This window comes from Mytilus californianus, unplaced genomic scaffold (genome assembly GCF_021869535.1).
Source record: "Mytilus californianus isolate M0D057914Y unplaced genomic scaffold, xbMytCali1.0.p SCAF_8, whole genome shotgun sequence".
Classification (NCBI taxonomy): Eukaryota; Metazoa; Mollusca; class Bivalvia; order Mytilida; family Mytilidae; genus Mytilus; species Mytilus californianus.
The window spans coordinates 63,696,098-63,717,758 of record NW_026262734.1 but is presented as its reverse complement, the minus strand read 5'-3'; the positions used below and the strand labels follow the sequence as shown (position 1 = coordinate 63,717,758).

Sequence of the window (21,661 nt, the reverse complement as noted above, 5' to 3'; positions counted from 1 at the left end):
TTTATACAGATAACCATTGAGAGATGTGTTATGATTGCCAATGAGATGACTATCCACCAAAGTAAAAATAAGGAGATGTGGTATGATTGCCAATGAGACGACTATCCACCAAAGTAAAAATAAGGAGATGTGTTATGATTGCCAATGAGACGACTATCCACCAAAGTAAAAATAAGGAGATGTGTTATGATTGCCAATGAGACGACTATCCACCAAAGTAAGAATAAGGATATGCGGTATGATTGCCAATGAGACGACTATCCACCAAAGTAAAAATAAGGAAATGTGTTATGATTGCCAATGAGACGACTATCCACCAAAGTAAAAATAAGGAGATGTGTTATGATTGCCAATGAGACAACTATCCACCAAAGTAAAAATAAGGAGATGTGGAATGATTGCCAATGAGAATACTATCCACCAAAGTAAGAATAAGGAGATGAGGTTATGATTGCCAATGAGACAACTATCCAACAAAGTAAGAATAAGGAGATGTGTTATAATTGCCAATGAGACAACTATCCACCAAAGTAAAAATAAGGAGATGTGTTATGATTGCCAATGAGACAACTATCCACCAAAGTAAAAATAAGGAGATGTGGTATGATTGCCAATAAGACAACTATCCACCAAAGTAAAAATAAGGAGATGCGGTATGATTGCCAATGAGACGACTATCAACCAAAGTAAAAATAAGGAGATGTGGTATGATGGCCAATGAGACAACTTTCCACCAAAGTAAAAATAAGGAGATGAGGTTATGATTGCCAATGAGACAACTATCCACCAAAGTAAAAGTAAGGAGATGTGGTATGATTGCCAATGAGACGACTATCCACCAAAGTAAAAGTAAGGAGATGTGGTATGATTACCAATGAGACGACTATCCACCAAAGTAAAAATAAGGAGATGTGGTATAATGGCCAATGAGACAACTTTCCACCAAAGTAAAAATAAGGAGATGTGGTATGATTGCCAATGAGACGACTATCTACCAAAGTAAAAATAAGGTGATGTGGTATGATGGCCAATGAGACAACTTTCCACCAAAGTAAAAATAAGGAGATGTGTTATGATTGCCAATGAGACGACTATCCAACAAAGTAAAAATAAGGAGATGTGGTATGATTGCCAATGAGACGACAATCCACCAAAGTAATAATAAGGAGATGTGGTATGATTGCCAATGAGACAATTTTCCACCAAAGTAAGAATAAGGAGATGTGTTATGCTTGCCAATGAGACAACTATCCACCAAAGTAAGAATAAGGAGATGTGGTATGATTGCATAATGAGACAAGTATCCACCAAAGTAAAAATAAGGAGATGTGTTATGATTGCCAATGAGACAACTATTTACCAAAGGTCAAATGAATTGGATGTAAGCAATTTAGTCACACATCATATATAAAATGATTTATATGACAATTATTTTGATTTGAATTAAATTGAATATATAATAGGGGTGTTTTTTTATCCTGACATTTGTACCCAAATTTGTATGTTGAGACCCCCCCCCCCCCCCCTCTTATGGTATGTCATAATCAATACAATTTAGAACCTTCAGTATAAATTGCATTAAAAATTATAATGACTAAAACTGATCTAACTTGGCAATTAGAAAGTATTGTGACTTAAGAAACAATGAAGTAATTGACAACTACAAAGTTATGTTAGAATTACAATATATACTTAGTGTGGTACAATTTCATTCATTGGCATCTTTTACTGCATCTACATCAAATAGATATCTTCTGTTCCTGGTGAAAACATCAATAATATTCATGTAATGTAAAGCTTAGGGCTGCATGTGCTTTGTAAAATTAGAGAAAGAGTAATGAAATGAGTAGAAGTAGACATCAAACCTATTAAACAAACACCAGATCATACCAGTGCACAAGAGTTTAACAAACCACTGACCACAGAACAAGAGTTAAGAAGAATGTTTGTCCTCTTGCTTTGTGTGATTTGTTACCATCATTACTATAGATGTATGTCCATTATCTGTTGCAATCTTTAAAGGGGATTTCCCATCAAGTCTACATATCTGTGTATCTGCACCTTTATCTAACAATAAACGTACAATATCCTCATGTCCTACTTCACATGCATAAAATAATGGTGTTGTTCCATCTTCTTTTGTCATGTTGATGTTAGCATTGTGGTCAAGAAGACAATTGACTACATCTGTCCTACCCTTATAACTGGCTATGTGTAAAGGAGAAGAACCAGCTACTACATCAAAGGCATAATCTACTGACTTCTTACTGACATAATCTGTTACATGTGAAGATGTATTCTTTACCAGGCTATCAAATAATTCTTTTTTTACTTCGTCCAATGTTTTACTTGGATGGTTATTTAATATATCTAATATAGACTGTTTACTATGGATACAGATATTACAGTCAGCATTGTTCTCTAACAGTAACTGTGTTATCTCTAGGTTTCCATTAAATGCACTGAAATATAAAGCATTACCACCATCATAGGTCTGGGCATTAATGTTTGGTTTATGTTTAATTAATAGCTGGACTATACTGGTGTGGTTATTGATACACGAGGAGATCAATGGTGTAAAGCCATTGTTGTTACATAGATCAACATTAGGATTCTTCTCTAATAGTAACTTTACTATGTCAGTATGTCCTTTCAGACTTGCTGTATTCAGAGGACTCCAGCCATCATTGTTACATAGATCAACATTAGGATTCTTCTCTAATAGTAACTTTACTATTTCAGTATGTCCTTCATTACTTGCTTTATTCAGAGGACTCCAGCCATTGTTGTTACATAGATCAACATTAGGATTCTTCTCTAATAGTAACTTTACTATGTCAGTATGTCCTTCCTGACTTGCTGTATTCAGAGGACTCCAGCCATTGTTGTTACATAGATCAACATTAGGATTCTTCTCTAATAGTAACTTTACTATTTCAGTATGTCCTTCATCACTTGCTGTATTCAGAGGACTCCAGCCATCATTGTTACATAGATCAACATTAGGATTCTTCTCTAATAGTAACTTTACTATTTCAGTATGTCCTTCATTACTTGCTGTATTCAGAGGACTCCAGCAATTGTTGTTACATAGATCAACATTAGGATTCTTCTCTAATAGTAACTTTACTATTTCAGTATGTCCTTTCAGACTTGCTGTATTCAGAGGACTCCAGCCATCATTGTTACATAGATCAACATTAGGATTCTTCTCTAATAGTAACTTTACCAATTCAGTATGTCCTTTCAGACTTGCTGTATTCAGAGGACTCCAGCCATCATTGTTACATAGATCAACATTAGGATTCTTCTCTAATAGTAACTTTACTATTTCAGTATGTCCTTCATTACTTGCTTTATTCAGAGGACTCCAGCCATTGTTGTTACATAGATCAACATTAGGATTCTTCTCTAATAGTAACTTTACTATATCAGTATGTCCTTCATTACTTGCTGTATTCAGAGGACTCCAGCCATTATTGTTACATAGATCAACATTAGGATTCTTCTCTAATAGTAACTTTACTATTTCAGTATGTCCTTCATCACTTGCTGTATACAGAGGACTCCAGCCATTATTGTTACATAGATCAACATTAGGATTCTTCTCTAATAGTAACTTTACTATTTCAGTATGTCCTTTCAGACTTGCTTTATTCAGAGGACTCCAGCCATTGTTGTTACATAGATCAACATTAGGATTCTTCTCTAATAGTAACTTTACTATGTCAGTATGTCCTTCCTGACTTGCTGTATTCAGAGGACTCCAGCCATTGTTGCTACATAGATCAACATTAGGATTCATCTCTAATAGTAACTTTACTATTTCAGTATGTCCTTCCTGACTTGCCATGATCAGTCCAGTATTCCCATCATCTTTACACTTATTCGCATCCACATCATTATGTAGTATCCACTGTACCATATCATGATAACCTTCATAACAAGTATCTATTAGTGGAGTATTACCTGATCCAAACTCCTCCTTTGGTCTCACTGTATCCCTGGTGTGGGCTAATGTTACTTGTTGTGATTTGTCCAGTTGTAATAAGTACTGTAATAACTGTTGTCTGAATGATGATACCTTCATATTAGTGTTATCAAACACATCTGACACCTTTCCTGCTGACCAGTCCTTAATAAACCTTTCTAAATATGATTTTAAATCATCATCTTTTATTTCAATGATGAAGTCTATGTTACTGTCCATGTCATCTGGTGATTTTCTCCACATAAAGCGTTCATGCAGTAAACCACTATCACCATGATCTATTAAACATTCAATCATTTTCTGACCAAAGTAATGAGCAAGGAAGTCAAACAGTTTATCATGTACAGTTCTATAAATACCATTCTGTTTACATATAAATGTACCATCTAGGGTGTCAAGTGCTTTCTTTAGTTTTGCCTTTGGTATACCAATGAATTCACAAGCCTCACATGTGTCATTTATGATCTGTCGTTGTTCATCAGTTACTTTACCCTGAAACCATTTTTCTTCTAGCTGATTATTAAAGAGAACACATAAAGCAAGACTACATATTTTATAGTTCCCTTCATCGCCAGCCTCACTTAACTTGTCTAGCTCATCTTTATAGACAACAAATGGATTTCTGAAAAATTCTTTCATATCTGAATTCTTTGTTTCAACATATAAGGAGCATAAAAGTGGAAAAAAATCACTATTTTGCGATAAATCATCAATATCTTTTACATTTGTACTAATATATGTTTTTGCTATAGTTGTTTTCTCATCAGATGTAAGACATAATTCATCTGATATCAAGTTACATTCACAAGATTTAAATGGTGGTAATATCTTAAACTTCTCATCCTTATAAACTTGTAACCTACAAGATACAATAATCTTACAACATTTGTCTGCAATAATCTTGTTAATCACAGGTAACAGTTGTTTCCAGTTATCAATCTGTTGTTGGTTAGCAGTGTAATTTCCACAAATATCATCTACAATGAAGACTGTCTGTTTACCAGGCTGATAATAATCTCTTATATCTGTTGGGGCATACACCAGTATTATTTTGTATCCTTTCTTCTGTAAAACAAGTGCTGTATGTCTACAGATAAAAGATTTTCCAACTCCTGCTGGGGCAGTTAAAGTCACACAATTGTTGTCCTGTACACATTCCATGACATAATTACTGGCTCTGGTAGAGACAAACATCTTATCTTTCTTTTCCCAGTCTTCTAATTGTTCTTTTATCTGCTCTGAAAAATATATTAGTGTATAATTAATAAAAAAAAATATTTCAATTCAACAATCTATTATTATTACATTAAAGTTGCAAACAGAGATAAATGGAGATTTCCCATCTTCGAAACACCTACACCACTGAAAATTAAAGACTAAGCAAAAAAATATATTTTGAAACACTGATATTATCTTAAACATTATGAGAATCACTGAAAGATAAAAATCAGCTCCGAGTTCGGTGACTTAGAAAGTGACCAGATATCAGGGTAAAGTCACACATGCTTACATTATTATCCTATGTCAAATAATAACACAGATCTCAACCTGAAAGTCTGGATATAAAAAGAAATAATTGTTCCACACCTGGATAAAAAACACAGCCTGTATCACCCATCACCTATCCATACCAGTTTTAAGACAATAAGACACACTTAAAAAAATTAGGAGAATGACGATTTCATCCATATTGACATATATGTTGAATTTGTGTTGCTGATTATTTTATCATTAAAAATTTAAGTTTATCCATTATAGATAAAATGATAATAGGACAAAAGCACAAAACATTGGGGGTCAACTGACAAGTTCAGTCAATTCAACTTATTGGTGGATCTTATTTTACTGATTATTTTTGCTATTTACAGATCTACTATGAAAGGTTTTCGGGAAAAATAAAATAAATTAATAAATATACATTCAAGAGTAATAACCCATACAAGGAGTCAACTGATAATTTAAATTTAGCCATCCAGAAATCAGAATGTTGCCAGAATTTTATTCATTTATGATCTTGACCTTTGACCTACTGTGGAATCACTTATTTTTGTGGGAATCAATTTTCGTGGATTGAGGAAAAGTTGCATTTTCCTTGATATTTGATTTCGTGGTTTTGACAAAGTCTGCATACAAGCTTATAGCAATTTTGGATTCGTTGAACATTTAAATTCGTGGTTCACCTATACCCACGAAATCAACGAAATTTGGTATCAAACGAATAATAATGAATCCACAGTATTGAAAAAAAACCAATAGGGATCTTCTTCACCATGAGGGTGAGGAAGACCTTAGGACACATCAATACCTACAAAATATGGTTAAAGCTTCTGCAGATGCCATCACGAGTTGGTTGATCATTACAGAATATTTGTTTCACAGAAGACGCCAGATGTGACCACAATCCTGTCCTCTTTTCCCGAATAAGACTTATCAATAGGTTTGTACCTACTGTGTGTATAAATTTTCGTGGATTGAGAAAAATGCATTTTCGTGGATATTTGATTTCTTGGTTTTGACAATGGCTACACATGATATCCACAAAATTGGCATCCAAAAATATAATAATGAATCCACATTACATGAGCAACATGAAGGGTGCCACATGCGGAGCAGGATTCATCAACTCTTCCAGAGCACATGAAATCACCACTGGTTTTTTGTGGGGTTTGTTTTGTTCAGTTTTTAGTTTTTTATGCTAAGTTGTGTGTACTGGTGTTCGTCTTCTCATTGTTTTTTTTTTTTGCCATGGCATTGTCAGATTATTTTTCGACTTATGGTTTTGAATATCTCTTTAGTATCTTTTGTCTCTATTCTACCATCTACAATATAAAATAGTGTATTATAACGAAAAACTTGTTTAAACCATTTCCTACAACCCTGTGTAAAGGTTGCAGGGGAGCTGTCATTTTTATTCTCAAGTTAGAAGTTGTCATCAATACATGATCTAATAATATACCTCTTATATTCCTTGGGATAACTTCCTCCTGTTCAGTTTCTTTCTCGTCTTGTTCTGGAATAAGAACATATAGACTATTTGAAAATATATATCTAGAAATTCTCATGAAGTAGTCAAAAATATGATATATATATATATATATCAATTACATATGACCTCAGGAATCTGATACTGGTGACATGGTTGAATCATGGTATCCCATATTAATTCAAAATACATCAACTGTCAAAAACTTATTACATTTTTAACCAGGCATTTGATACTGATTACATTTCCATCAGGCATCTAAAACTGATTACATTTAACATCAGACAACTAAAATTGATTACTTTCAACATATGACAATTTAAATTGGTTACATTTTATAACATCAGATAACTGAAACTGGTTACATTTGACATCAGACAACTGAAACTGATTACATTTAACTTCAAACAACTGAAACTGATTACAGTTGACATCAGACAACTGAAACTGACTACATTGAACATCAGACAACTAAAACTGGTAACATTTGACATCAAACAACTAAAACTGATGACATTGAACATCAGACAACTAAAACTGGTAACATTTGACATCAAACAACTAAAACTGATTACATTTGACATCAAACAACTAAAACTGATGACATTTAACATCAGACAACTAAAACTGGTAACATTTGACATCAGACAACTAAAACTGATTACATTTGACATCAAACAACTAAAACTGATGACATTTAACATCAGACAACTAAAACTGGTAACATTTGACATCAAACAACTGAAACTGATGACATTTAACATCAGACAACTGAAACTGGTTACATTTGACATCAAACAACTAAAACTGATGACATTTAACATCAGACAAATAAAACTGGTTACAGTTGACATAAGACAACTGAAACTGATTAATTTAACATCTGACAATTGAAACTGATAAAATTTAAAACTGATTACATTTAACTTTTGACAAGTAAAACTGATTACATTTAACATCAAACAACCAAAATCCATTACATTTAACATCAGACAACTGAAACTTATTACATTAAACATCAAATAACCAGAACTGATTACTTTTAACACCAGACAACTAAAATTGATTACTATCAACATAAGACAACTTAAATTGATTACATTTGACATCAGACAACTCACACTGATGACATTTAACATCAGACAACTGAAACTGATTACTATTAACATCAGACAATTTAAATTGATTATATCTGACATCAAACAACCAAAATTGATTATATTTAACATCACATCAGACAACTGAAACTTATCACATTAAACATCAAATAACCAGAACTGATTACTTTTAACATCAGACAACTCAAACTGATGACATTTAACATCAGACAACTGAAACTGATTACATTTGACACCAGACAACTAAAACTGGTTACATTTAACTTAAGACAATTGAAACTGATAACATTTGACATCAAACAACTGAAACTGATGACATTTAACATCAGACAACTGAAACTGGTTACATTTGACATCAAACAACTAAAACTGATGACATTTAACATCAGACAACTAAAACTGGTTACAGTTGACATAAGACAACTGAAACTGATTAATTTAACATCTGACAATTGAAACTGATAAAATTTAAAACTGATTACATTTAACTTTTGACAAGTAAAATTGATTACATTTGACATCAAACAACCAAAATCCATTACATTTAACATCAGACAACTGAAACTTATTACATTAAACATCAAATAACCAGAACTGATTACTTTTAACATCAGACAACTAAAATTGATTACTATCAACATAAGACAACTTAAATTGATTACATTTGACATCAGACAACTCACACTGATGACATTTAACATCAGACAACTGAAACTGATTACTATTAACATCAGACAATTTAAATTGATTATATTTGACATCAAACAACCAAAATTGATTATATTTAACATCACATCAGACAACTGAAACTTATCACATTAAACATCAAATAACCAGAACTGATTACTTTTAACATCAGACAACTCAAACTGATGACATTTAACATCAGACAACTGAAACTGATTACATTTGACACCAGACAACTAAAACTGATTACATTTAACTTAAGACAACTGAAACTGATAACATTTGACATCAAACAACTGAAACTGATGACATTTAACATCAGACAACTGAAACTGGTTACCTTTGATATCAGACTACTGAAACTGATGACATTTAACATCAGACAACTGAAACTGGTTACATTTGACATCAGACAACTGAAACTGATTACTATGAACATCAGACAACTTAAATTGATTACATTTGACATCAAACAACCAAAATCCATTACATTTAACATCAGACAACTGAAACTTATTATTTTAAACATCAAATAACCAGAACTGTTTACTTTTAACATCAGACAACTAAAATTGATTACTATCAACATTAGAAAACTAAACCTGGTAACATTTGTCATCAAACAACTGAAACTGATGACATTTAACATCAGACAACTGAAACTGATTACATTTAACATCAAACAACTGAAACTGATGACATTAAACATCAGACAACTAAAACTGGTTACATTTAACATCAAACAACTAAAACTGATTACATCTGACATCAAACAAGTGAAACTGATTACATTTCACATCAAACAACTGAAACTGACAATATTTAACATCAGATAAATAAAACTGATTACACTTAACTTCAGACAACTGAAACTGATAACATTTGACTTCAGACAACTGAAACTGATTACATTTCAATTCAGACAACTGAAACTGATTACATTTCAATTCAGACAACTGAAACTGATCACAATCAATATCAAACAACCAAATCTGATTACTTTAAACATCAGACAACTAAAACTGACTACATTTGACATCAAATAACTGAAAGTGATTACATTTAACTTCAGACAACTGAAACTGACTACATTTGACATCAAACAACTGAAACTGACTACATTTAACATCAGACAACTAAACTGATTACATTTTACCTCAGACAACTGAAACTGATAACATTTAAACTCAGACACCTGAAACTGATCACAATTAATATCAAACAACCAAAACTGATTACTTTTAACATCAAACAACTAAAACTGACTATATTTGACATCAAACAAGTAAAACTGATTACATTTAACTTCAGACAACTGAAACTCATTACATTTAAATTCAGACAACTGAAACTGATTACATTTAACTTCATACAAATGAAACTGACTTCATTTGACATCAAACAACTGAAACTGACTACATTTAACATCAGACAACTTAACTGATTACATTTTACCTCAGACAACTGAAACTGATTACATTTAAATTCAGACAACTGAAACTAATCACAATTAATATCAAACAACCAAACCTGATTATTTCTAACATCACACAACTAAATGTGACTACATTTGCATTCAAACAACTGAAACTGATAACATTTGACATCAGACAACTGAAACTGGTTACATCTAACATCAAACAACTGAAACTGATAACATTTAACATTAGACAAATGAAAGTGATTACATCTGACATCAAACAACTGAAAGTGATTACATTTAACATTGATAACATCTGACTTCAGACAATTAAAACTGGTTACATTTAACATAAGACAACTGAAATTGATTACATCTGACATCAAACAACTGAAAGTGATAACATTTAACTCGAGACAACTAAAACTGACTGCATTTTACATCAAACAACTGAAACTGACTATATTTAACATCAAACAACTAAACTGATAACATTTGACTTCAGACAACTGAAACTGATTACATTTAAATTCAGACAATCGAAACTGATTACATTTGACATCAAACAACTAAAACTGACTACATTTAACATAAGACTACTAAAACTGGTTACATTTGACATCAGACAACTGAAACTGATTACTTTTAACATCAGACAACTGACTGATCACATTGAACAGCAGACAACTAAAACGGATTACAATTGACTTTAGCCAACTTAATTATTACTATTATTATACAGTATTTATAACAGTGTATTATATAATATTAAAATTACCCTAAGCGCTTTACAACATATATCCATTCACATATATAAGTATTAACAATAAAATATGAAAGCCCATGTTATGAAATCCTAAAACAAACAGATTTTAAAAATATTGCATATAAAACTATACTATTAAATTTACTGATAAACAATTAAATTTATATAAAATGGGCATGGTAAAACTAAGGAGATATTAAAACCGTACCAATAAAAGTAAGTTAAAACTTCAAAAATATTTGTTAAAAAATTAAAAATTAACAATAAAAGTAAGTTAAAAATTCAAAAAATAATTGCTGAAAAATTCAAATATTACAATGATATAGAAATATTTTAAGAACTATGAAAAGCATGTCTGAATAAATGAGTTTTCAGGTTTTTCTTAAAAACATTCACAGAATGGATGTTTCGTAGATCACTTTGCAAATCATTCCACAGAACGGCTGCTGCTTTGTCGAATCTTCTTTCCCCATATGTTTTAGTTCTTACACATGGCGTTGTTAAGATCATGGCATTTTCAGATCTAAGTGCTCGCATTGGTTTGTATATATGAACGAGTTCTTGTAGGAAGACCGGTGCCTCCTCGTGCAAAGCCTTGAACACATACAAAAGAAGTTTATACTGGTATCGATACGCTACGGGCAGCCAATGGAGAGACTTCAGGATTGGTGTGATGTGGTCGTACTTCCTCTTCCTTGTAAGGCCCTGGCTGCTGTGTTTTCGACTCGCTGTATTCTTTGAATAGATGTTGCTGGGAGTCCATACAGTAATGTGTTCCCATAATCCAAACGAGAGGTAACAAGAGAGCATACTAACGTTTTGCATGCTTCTTCGGTAATAAATGGACGAATTCGACTAAAGATGATTACATTTGACATCAGAGAACTTAAACAAATTACATTTGACGTCAGCCAACTAAAACTGATTACTTTTGACATCAGCTACATAAAACTGATTACATTTGACATCAGCCAACTAAAACTGATTACATTTAACATCAGACAACTAAAACTGATTACTATTAACATAAGACAACTGAAATTGATTACATTTAATATCAGACAACTAAAACTGATGACATTTAACATCAGACAACTAAAACTGATGACATTTAACACCAGACAACTGAAACTGATAGCATCTGATATCAAACAACTAAAAATGATTACATTTAACATCAAACAACTGACACAGACTAAATTTAACATCAGACAAGTAAAACTGATTACATTTAACTTCAGACAACTGAAACTGATTACATTTGACATCAAACAACTGAAAGTGATTACATTTAACATCAGACAATTAAAACTGGTTACATTTAACATCAAACAACTGACAAAGACTAAATTTAACACCAGACAAGTAAAACTGGTTACATTTGACTTCAGACAACTTAACTGATTATATTTAACATCAAACAACTAAAACTGATTACATTTAACATTAAACAACTGAAAATGATTACATCCGACATCAAACAACTGAAACTGATTACATCTAATATCAAACAACTGAAAGTGATTACATTTTACATCAAACAACTAAGGCTGATTACATATGACATCAGACAACTTAAACAAATTACATTTTACATCAGTCAACTAAAACTGATAACTTTTGACATCAGCTACATAAAACTGATTACATTTGACATCAGCCAACTAAAACTGATAACATTTATCATCAGACAACTAAAACGGATAACATTTGACATCAGCTTACTTAAACTGAATACATTTGATATCAGACAACTAAAACTAACTTCAACTGATTACATTTGACATCAGATGATCAAAACAAATTACATTTAACATCAGACAACTGAAACGGATTACATTTGATCACATTTGACATCAGACAACTAAAACTCATTACATTAATTATCAGACAACTGAAATGGATTAAATTTGACATCAGACAACTAAAACTGATTACATTTGACATCAGCCAACTAAAATGGATTACATTTGACATCCAACAACTAAAACTGATCACATTTGACATCAGACAACTAAAATGCAATACATTTGACATCAGACAACTGAAACAGATTACATTTGACATCAGCTAACTTAAACAGATTACATTTGACATCTGACAACTAAAATTGATCACATTTAACATCAGACAATTGAAACTGATTACATTTGACATCAGACAACTAATGAGCAAAACCCATACCACATAGTCAGCTATAAAAGGCCCCTTAATGATAAATGTAAAACAATTCAAATGAAAAAACCGATATATGTACAAAACAATGAAAGAAAAACAAATATGATATACAGCAACAAACTACAACTACTAAATTACAGGCTTGCTGCTTGGGACAGGCACATAAAGAATGTGGCAGTGTAAAACATGTTTTTACATTGTAAGTGCCCACCCCTCCCCTGAGACAGTGGTGTAACATCTCAACATATGAATAACATTTCACATAAGATATCTGAAACTCATTACAGTTTACATCAGGCAACTAAAACTAATTACATTTAACAGCAGACAACTGAAATTGATTGCATTTTACCACAAACAAATAATAAAACTGATCACATTTAACATCAGACAACTGAAATTGATTGCATTTTACCACAAACAAATAATAAAACTGATCACATTTAACATCAGACAACTGAAATTTGTGTCCATTGTTGTAACAAATTAGAGCAGTTGCAGCTTGAAGCAGCCAGTATTGTAACAGGTCTTCCTCTTTTCACTGGAAGTAAATTATTTATGATGAGATTGGTTGGGAAACTCTAGCTGAACGAAGAGAAAGGATGAGGTTATAATTATTTTAATATATTCAAGATAATAATGCAGCGGCCTATCTTTACAATTTAATTCCACCAACAATCCAAAGTATTACTGGTTACCCCTTACATAATAGGAATGATATAATATAACCTTTTTGTAGACATTTCTTTGACCCAAGAATACTGCATACCTTCAACAATACGATTGTGGAATAACCTTAATGTGGTGATCCGCAACATTGACTCAAAAGGTAAATTTAAAACAGAATTAAAGAACCTTTGTGAGCACACTCACATACCCCACGCCCCCACATTGTCAGTTGGTAAACAAAATCTCACCAGATTTCCAAGAATCATAACTCCTCCAAAAGTCAACTGATAATAATTTCTTGTGGATATTATGTCCTCATTATCTACAAAGTTTCAGGAAATTCTGTTGTGTGGTTTCACAGGAGTTGTGATGACAAACTCTAGCAGTAGTATATTGAAGCCAGATTTTAAGTTCAAAGGGCATAACACATAGAAGAGTCAACTGTAAATAAGGCCTACCTTAAAAATATGTTTGTTTGCAGTTTTCCGACTGTACCTTCAGACTGAAGGGTCAGTAGAAAGGAAAAATCTTTTATTTAATCAGCCAAAATAAAATTTAAACAAGCAGTTACACAAACCAAGTTTCTCATAAAGAAAAAAACATGTTAAAACAACAAACACTGAAAATCAATCTGAAATGAACAGGCATTTTCAGATTAAAAACTTTTTTTTATAAAAACTGAAACTATAACATAGTGTAATTATCCAATATATGACATAAAAATTATGGTATTATTAAATACTGGAACACTATAAAACAAGGAATGACTAAAATAATGTTTTAAAGAAATATATTCACTGACTTATATGCTTCTTGACTAGAATGCTTTCATGAGTAGAGTACTTTTATCAGAAAAATGTAGATATTGAAGCTTTATAAACACCTGCCCAGGCTGCTTTATCTAAGAATGTTTTCAATAAAAAAAAAATAGTCATTGAATCTTCCTCAATTGAAATAAAGAGGCAACTTAAAAAATATATTAGACATCTGACTGTTTTCCAATTTCTAACAATATTTAATTAAAGAACCTTAGTGAGCGCGCTCACATACCCCACGTCCCCACATTGTCACTGGAGAAATAAAATAAGAAAAAAAAATTGTATAAGAAAAAAAAAATTGAATCATAATTTCCTGTCGATATGCACATCTACATAGTATGTCCTTATTATCTAAAAAGGTTTCATGAAATTCTGTTGTGTGGTGTCAGAGGAGTTGCAATGACAAACTGTTGCAGTAGTACATTGAAGCAAATAAGTTCAAAGGGGCGTAACTCCTAGAAAAAAAATTGAATAGTAATTTCCTGTCGATATGCACATCTACGTAGTATGTCCTTATTATCTGAAAAGGTTTCATGAAATTCTGTTGTGTGGTTTGAGAGGAGTTGCGATGACAAAAGGTTGCAGTAGTATATTGGGCAAATAAGTTCAAAGGAGCGTAACTCCTGGAAAAAAAATTGAATCGTAATTTCCTGTCGATATGCACATCTACGTAGTATGTCCTTATTATCTGAAAAGGTTTCATGAAATTCTGTTGTGTGGTTTGAGAGGAGTTGCGATGACAAAAGGTTGCAGTAGTATATTGGGCAAATAAGTTCAAAGGGACGTAACTCCTAGAAAAAAAATTGATTCGTAATTTCCTGTTGATATGCACATCTATGTAGTATTTCCTTATTATCTGAAAAGGTTTCATGAAATTTTGTTGTGTGGTTTGAGAGGAGTTGCGATGACAAACTGTTGCAGTAGTACATTAAAGTAAATAAGTTCAAAGGGGTGTAACTCCTAGAAAAAGAATTGAATCGTAATTTCCTGTCGATATGCACAACTACATAGTATGTCCTTATTATCTTAAAAGGTGTCAGCATAGCTCTTTAGGGAATGTTTCAATTCTATATTCACACAGGCCACTCAGTTTGGGTAAATTTAATATTGTAAGAGAGAATGATTGCATTGAGTGGGCCAGCCACCCTTATCTTAAAGGAGCATACTCATTGCGAGAGAAGATAGATTTCATATAGAGAGAGAGTATATTTATTTTTCAAGCTGACCAATCATTTTACCTACATATTTGTGTAGTTTGGGTGGCTTCTAATTGATTTGGCATTGTCTTTCCATTAATATTTCTGTTCTGTACAAGGGTTTTTACAGGTATCCATGAAGTCATGGAGGAGTGGTTTCATCTTTGTTGTCTTCACAACCATTTATAGAAAATATGGCATACTTCAGGCTGCTGTCGAATTGTTTTACCACTGATATTAGTTCCCTAAAGTCAGGATCGAAATATTCTGTACCCAATTTGTTTGAGACAGAAACGGTTATGTCGGTTTTATAAATTTCCGCTGCATCATCGTCCATGATATCTAGCCGACATCGAAGACATTACTCCATGTGCAACTCTGCCTGAATCTGTATAAACAGTTTACCATTAAACCTTTTTGTTTGTAATTTGTCTTAATATTGACAGAAAACGACAGCGTAAATTACTCCTCCATGACTTCATGGATACCTGTACCTAAACGATCTCCATGTGCTTTACCATTAAACAGTCAGATAAACCCTTGACAGGAAGGTAAGAAAAACTGAACTTGAAAAGACCTAGACTTTAAATTAATTCGGGGAACAACCCAATGTTTTGGATCGTGTCGATAGAATTATTAAAAATAATTTCTTCAAATCAATGTCGGGCGGATTTCCAATGGTCGGTCGGTAAACTGCAAACAAACAATATCTTAATTTAAGCCTAATTTTTGGGGATATGCACATCTACATATGATGTCCTTATTATCTACAAATTTAAGTTTCAGGGAATTCTGTTGTGTGGTTTCAGAGAAGTTGCAATGACAAACTGTTGCATTAGTATAATTAGGCCAAAATTCTAACTTCAAAAGGGCATAACTCCAAGAAAAAAAATAGAATCATAATTTCCTGTTAATATGCACATCTACACCATGTAATATTATGTCCTTATTATCTACAAAGTTTCAGGAAATTCTGTTGTGTGGTTTCAGAGGAGTTGCGATGACAAAATGTTGAAGTTGTATATTTAGGTTAAAATTCTAAATAAGCTGCAAGAGCAGACCTAGCCATTAGTGTCCCATAGATTCTTTTTTAAATACTTAGTAAGAATATTCAGTAGTGAAAGTAACCCTTTAATTATTACATGACGCTTTCTTTTTATCTTATTGGCTCATCACAAAAGGTACATTTTCATGGATTTTATATTTAGAAAATATATCTAACACAAATAAAATAAACATATTAAAATATAAAAATAGGAAACACACTGTAAACAAGAGAAAGATTAAAAAAAAGAACTAAAAGTTAGCTTTGAGAATAGTAAAGTATTCATGTACAACAAAATACAAAATGTATGAATTTGACAAATATATTCTAAAATATAATTTTGAAAAACAGAAAAATATTATGTAAAATGCAACTAAATGACCATTTCCTAGAAATAAAGAGAAGGTGGCTATAAAAGAATTCACAGAGAAAATAAAATGTGTATACATTGTAATATTAATGAGGTTGAAAATGAAACCCATTTTTTCTTAACATGTGAAATTAATAAATCTTAACGTTAACCAATTTATTAGTCCAAAACTCAAAATATTAAAATTTTGTTGAAAACTCCTTTTCACCAATCATCATACACATGATTCACAATTGTTTCCCCTAATTGAGTGGACTCCTCTAGAAACAATAAATAAATTTATGGTTGTATAATTGATTGATAGTTCTTATCTTTATGTCCAGTGTCAATTATTTCATTCTGGTTCAGGACAAAATTTTAACAATAAATGCAAAATCTAAGTCCTGCTATAACATGTATAAGGAGTCCACCATGATTTAGGGAGTGAAAGTGAGAATCTCACTAGAAAATAAGGGTATATTAGATAGGGACAGAAATTTGGCTGGTGGATACCTAGGAATCCCTAAAAGAGTTGTTGCAAGGGCTATTAACCGAGTGACACTCTCTTCACAAGTCGCAGTGGATTTAACTCTCATTCTGACCAGACATTTCTGTGCATTTATACATCCTGCAGTCTAGTTAATATCATTATCATCATTGTTTTTGGTGTTTTTTTGTTTGTTTTTGTTTTAGTGTCAATCAGGTTGTTAGTTTTCTCTTCTGAATTGTTTCACACTTTGTAATCCTGGGACTTTTAATAGTTTACTATACAGTATTGATTTTACTCATTGTTGAAGGTCGAGTGGTGACTTTTAGTTGCTTATATCCTAAATCTCGTATTTCTGCGTTTGGTGGATAGTTGTCTCATTGGCAGTAATACCACATCTCCTTCATACTATATTATTTGAGAAACTTTAATTCAATTTTTCATAGTGAACTTTTCATTTTCTTTCTTGTATTCAAGACTTTTAACTACTTGTTATGACGGTTGCCGAGTTGTTTAAGAAGTTTAATTACTGTATCACTAGCCTGGCAACACTGAGGTTATGAGTTTGAATCTTGCACATATCATGTGCACTCAACTTCAATCTTAATTGACTAGGAATGTCAGTTTTGCTACCGAAGGTCGTGGTTATCACTGGCTTTTTGAAACTATTGTGACATTTCTATTAATGAATGCGAATAATGTGTCTGGGGGAGTCTCGCAATAATTAGAACACGCATTCTGATATCTGAAACATTTATATGTATATGCAACTTTTCCCAATATCAAAATAATTTATCTTGCAATTTTGTCCAATCTTTAAAAATCGCAATAATAAATGCACGCAATAAATTCTGAATTAACAGTATTTAAACAGATTTTATATAGGGTTCATGTTTCTCAATCTTTAACTTTATCCCTTCATAGTAACATCTTAAAACTTTCTCACATAATTTCTTATCAGAGACTATTATATAATTTCGTCAGTAATATTTAATTAATCACTAGATTACCTTGTAAATGGTCAAGAATCTTTTTAACTTGTTTTAGCAGGACAGGACTCAATCTAATTTCTATAACAGCAGGATTCTCCTTTCCACCAATTCTCATAAAAATCTGTTTACAAATAAAACAAAAAACATAAAACTGATTTAAGAAATCTTATTTCATTGCAGACAGATAAACAGGTCTTACACCATTCCATAAACCACCTTGGAAACATGAAATTTATAATGTGTTGTTTTTATTTTTTTTCTCCTTTCTAAAAAGTATGCCATTACAAAATGTCCTCCGCTGCTCTTCAACTAAATAATCGATAATAAACTTAACATAACCATATAGATTTGAATCAAACATCAACCAATAAATCAATCTAGATTTCAAAATCATTAATGAATAGCCTTTATACCACAATAGTAAAACAAAACACCAACAAAGATACCTGCAAAATTTAAATAGTTATTACATTGTCTACTTCACAAAATTAATGAATATGAAAAGTCCCCTGTGTAACACTATGATACAATAGGCAGAGAATGGTAAAAGTTACAAAACTACTACAAAAATTGTGAAATCAAAATCGGGGGCCTTGTATGGTTAACTACACAAAAAGTCTCAGAGTGTTACTATGCTACAACAAGTTTCATAAAATTAATGACTTTTTAAAAACATAGGGCTTAATACTTAGGTTAAGGGGCTTAGCAAAATCTTGAGGTAAAAGTCCTAGGCTTGGACCTGGCTAGAATAAAAAACAACCCTGGTCTTCTCAGACATCTTAACTATCATTCCAATAACATTTTAAAATATTTGGTAGCAAAGAAATGAAATGGACCTGGAATTTTCAGCCTACAAAAAATGTTAAAAGGTCGAAGAAAATTAAAGAAAAAATTATAGCAAAACCTCACAACTGCCCTTTGAAGTCAGTCCACCAGAGACATCTTTCTTTTAACAAAGATAATATTATAGATAAATCATATATTAGGACTAATGTAATTAACTTTTTTAACGGATTGATAAGGTTGTGTTACCATTTATTACATCCAAACAAACACTTAACATACATAAAACAATAACTTACTGCTTGTATTATTTCAACAAATTGTTGGTATTGATGTGAATCCATGGATGTCATTTTAATGATCTTTTTATACCAAGACTGTAGTCTATATAAGTCTGCTGATAAACTGGTATCATGGCTGTCTGGTTCTGTTTTAGGAATCTGTACAGCTTTAACCATAGAAACTAATGTAACCAGTGTCTGGAATCCTGGTCTGTTTGTTAGTGATGGTACTGTGGCTGTTGTAAAAAAAAATTATATAAAAATAAAATAACAGAGTTCCAATGTCCACCCCTTTGCACATATTTAATCTGTCTATGGGCAATAACTAAAAAGAACTTTTTTTTATTTTTTCAAATTTTTTATAAATATCCAAGAGAATTTATGAAGGCATGAGAGCAAATGGAATGCAATTTCTGATATAATTAATATTTGTAAAAATCAGCTCTGAATTCTAATTTGTCAAAGACATTGCTTATATACATGATATAAGGCTATGATATAAATTTGATAAAAATCCAGCAAAAATTGTACACATGAGGGGACTTACAATGCAATTTTTCATGTAATGAATATATCCAAGGGGCATAACTCTTTCAAAATTATGTTGTGAAATGTATCTAGTCATAATTTTCACAATAATACTATATCGCAAAAAATTCTAAATTCACAGTAAACTACTTCTCTGAATCTCACAAAAAATGATATGTTGTTTTCAAATGAATTAGTAGAGCAATATCTGTATTTAGTTAATTATTGACTACATGAACACTGCATATGGAATTTGATTTTATATAAGTCATTTAACTTTTTTCAAATGTAAGAAATGCTATTTTTCTGCAAAATATGAGGCAATGAGGAAATAAATTTGCTGCAAATGTTAGTAAGAGTTTTCCTTAAAACAAGCATGGTGATGCATTGTCAGAGTTAACTAGATATCATTGAGATGGGAGCCATCTCTGTGGGCCCCGCTGTGAATAATAGGTGGTAAAAAATTTGTATCTTTATCATTGGACATGGGGTTGTCAACTGAAACCAAATTTTTTGACCTTGACCTTTGACCTAGGAAGTTGTACATAAATTATGACACACCCTCTGGTGTTGGTTTATATACATGTCAAGTATAAACTTTGAAATCATAACGGTTCTCAAGATATAGAGTGGACATGATCTTTACCATAGGACATGGGGTTGTCAACTAAAACCAAAGTTTTTGACCTTGACCTTTGACCTAGGAAGTTGTACATACATTATGACACACCCTCTGGTGTTGGTTAATATACATGTCAAGTATATAAACTTTGAAATCATAACGGTTCTCTAGATATAGAGCGGACATAATTTGTTACAGACGGACAGACGGACGGACAGACTGATCACTATAGGGCGTCCGCCATTCGGCGGGGCCCTAATTATAGTCCAACTTTGTTGTACCTGGCTGAGTTATCCAACAGTGAAAGTAAAAAAATATAACATTACGATCAATACTGGGCATTTTTTTTAAGATTAACTTTTAAAATACCTTAAATGCAAGATTCAAATCAACGTACTACTAATTTTGAATAACAAATAAACATATCTCAAATTTACAAAATTACAAATTATGAAGTACATATCACAAATATACCATACAGAAAGTATTGGTAAATCAAAATTACACTTTTGAGCCGAAACCATCTTGACATGAATGTACACTGGTAATATTTCTTAACTCTTCTGGTAAAACTTCAATTGTTCACCAAGTAAAGCAGAAAGTTTACCTTCTAGTGCCCCTGATCATCATAAACCTGATCCATGTTATATAAGAAGTGCTCCCTATTCTCTGGGAAGTTTTAGATGATTTCAATTTTATTATGCTTGCAGTTGGGCATTCAATGAAAACATGGTAAATTCATAAATAG

General features: G+C 31.9%; 2 protein-coding genes across 2 annotated transcripts in view; both read right to left on the bottom strand.

Moving 5' to 3' along the window:
• Positions 1–21,661, bottom strand: part of LOC127712830 (uncharacterized) — a 270,720-nt gene that overhangs the window by 206,537 nt on the left and 42,522 nt on the right. The window lies entirely within an intron of this gene.
• Positions 1,529–21,661, bottom strand: part of LOC127712829 (ankyrin-2-like) — an 88,471-nt gene continuing 68,338 nt past the window's right edge. The window contains exons 2-5 of the mRNA XM_052219436.1: positions 18,718–18,820; positions 6,948–7,001; positions 1,976–5,229; positions 1,529–1,561 (exon numbers count right to left, since the gene is read on the bottom strand). Of these exons, the coding sequence (XP_052075396.1) occupies positions 1,529–1,561; positions 1,976–5,229; positions 6,948–7,001; positions 18,718–18,820 (3,444 nt within the window). The remainder of the gene's footprint in view (positions 1,562–1,975; positions 5,230–6,947; positions 7,002–18,717; positions 18,821–21,661) is intronic.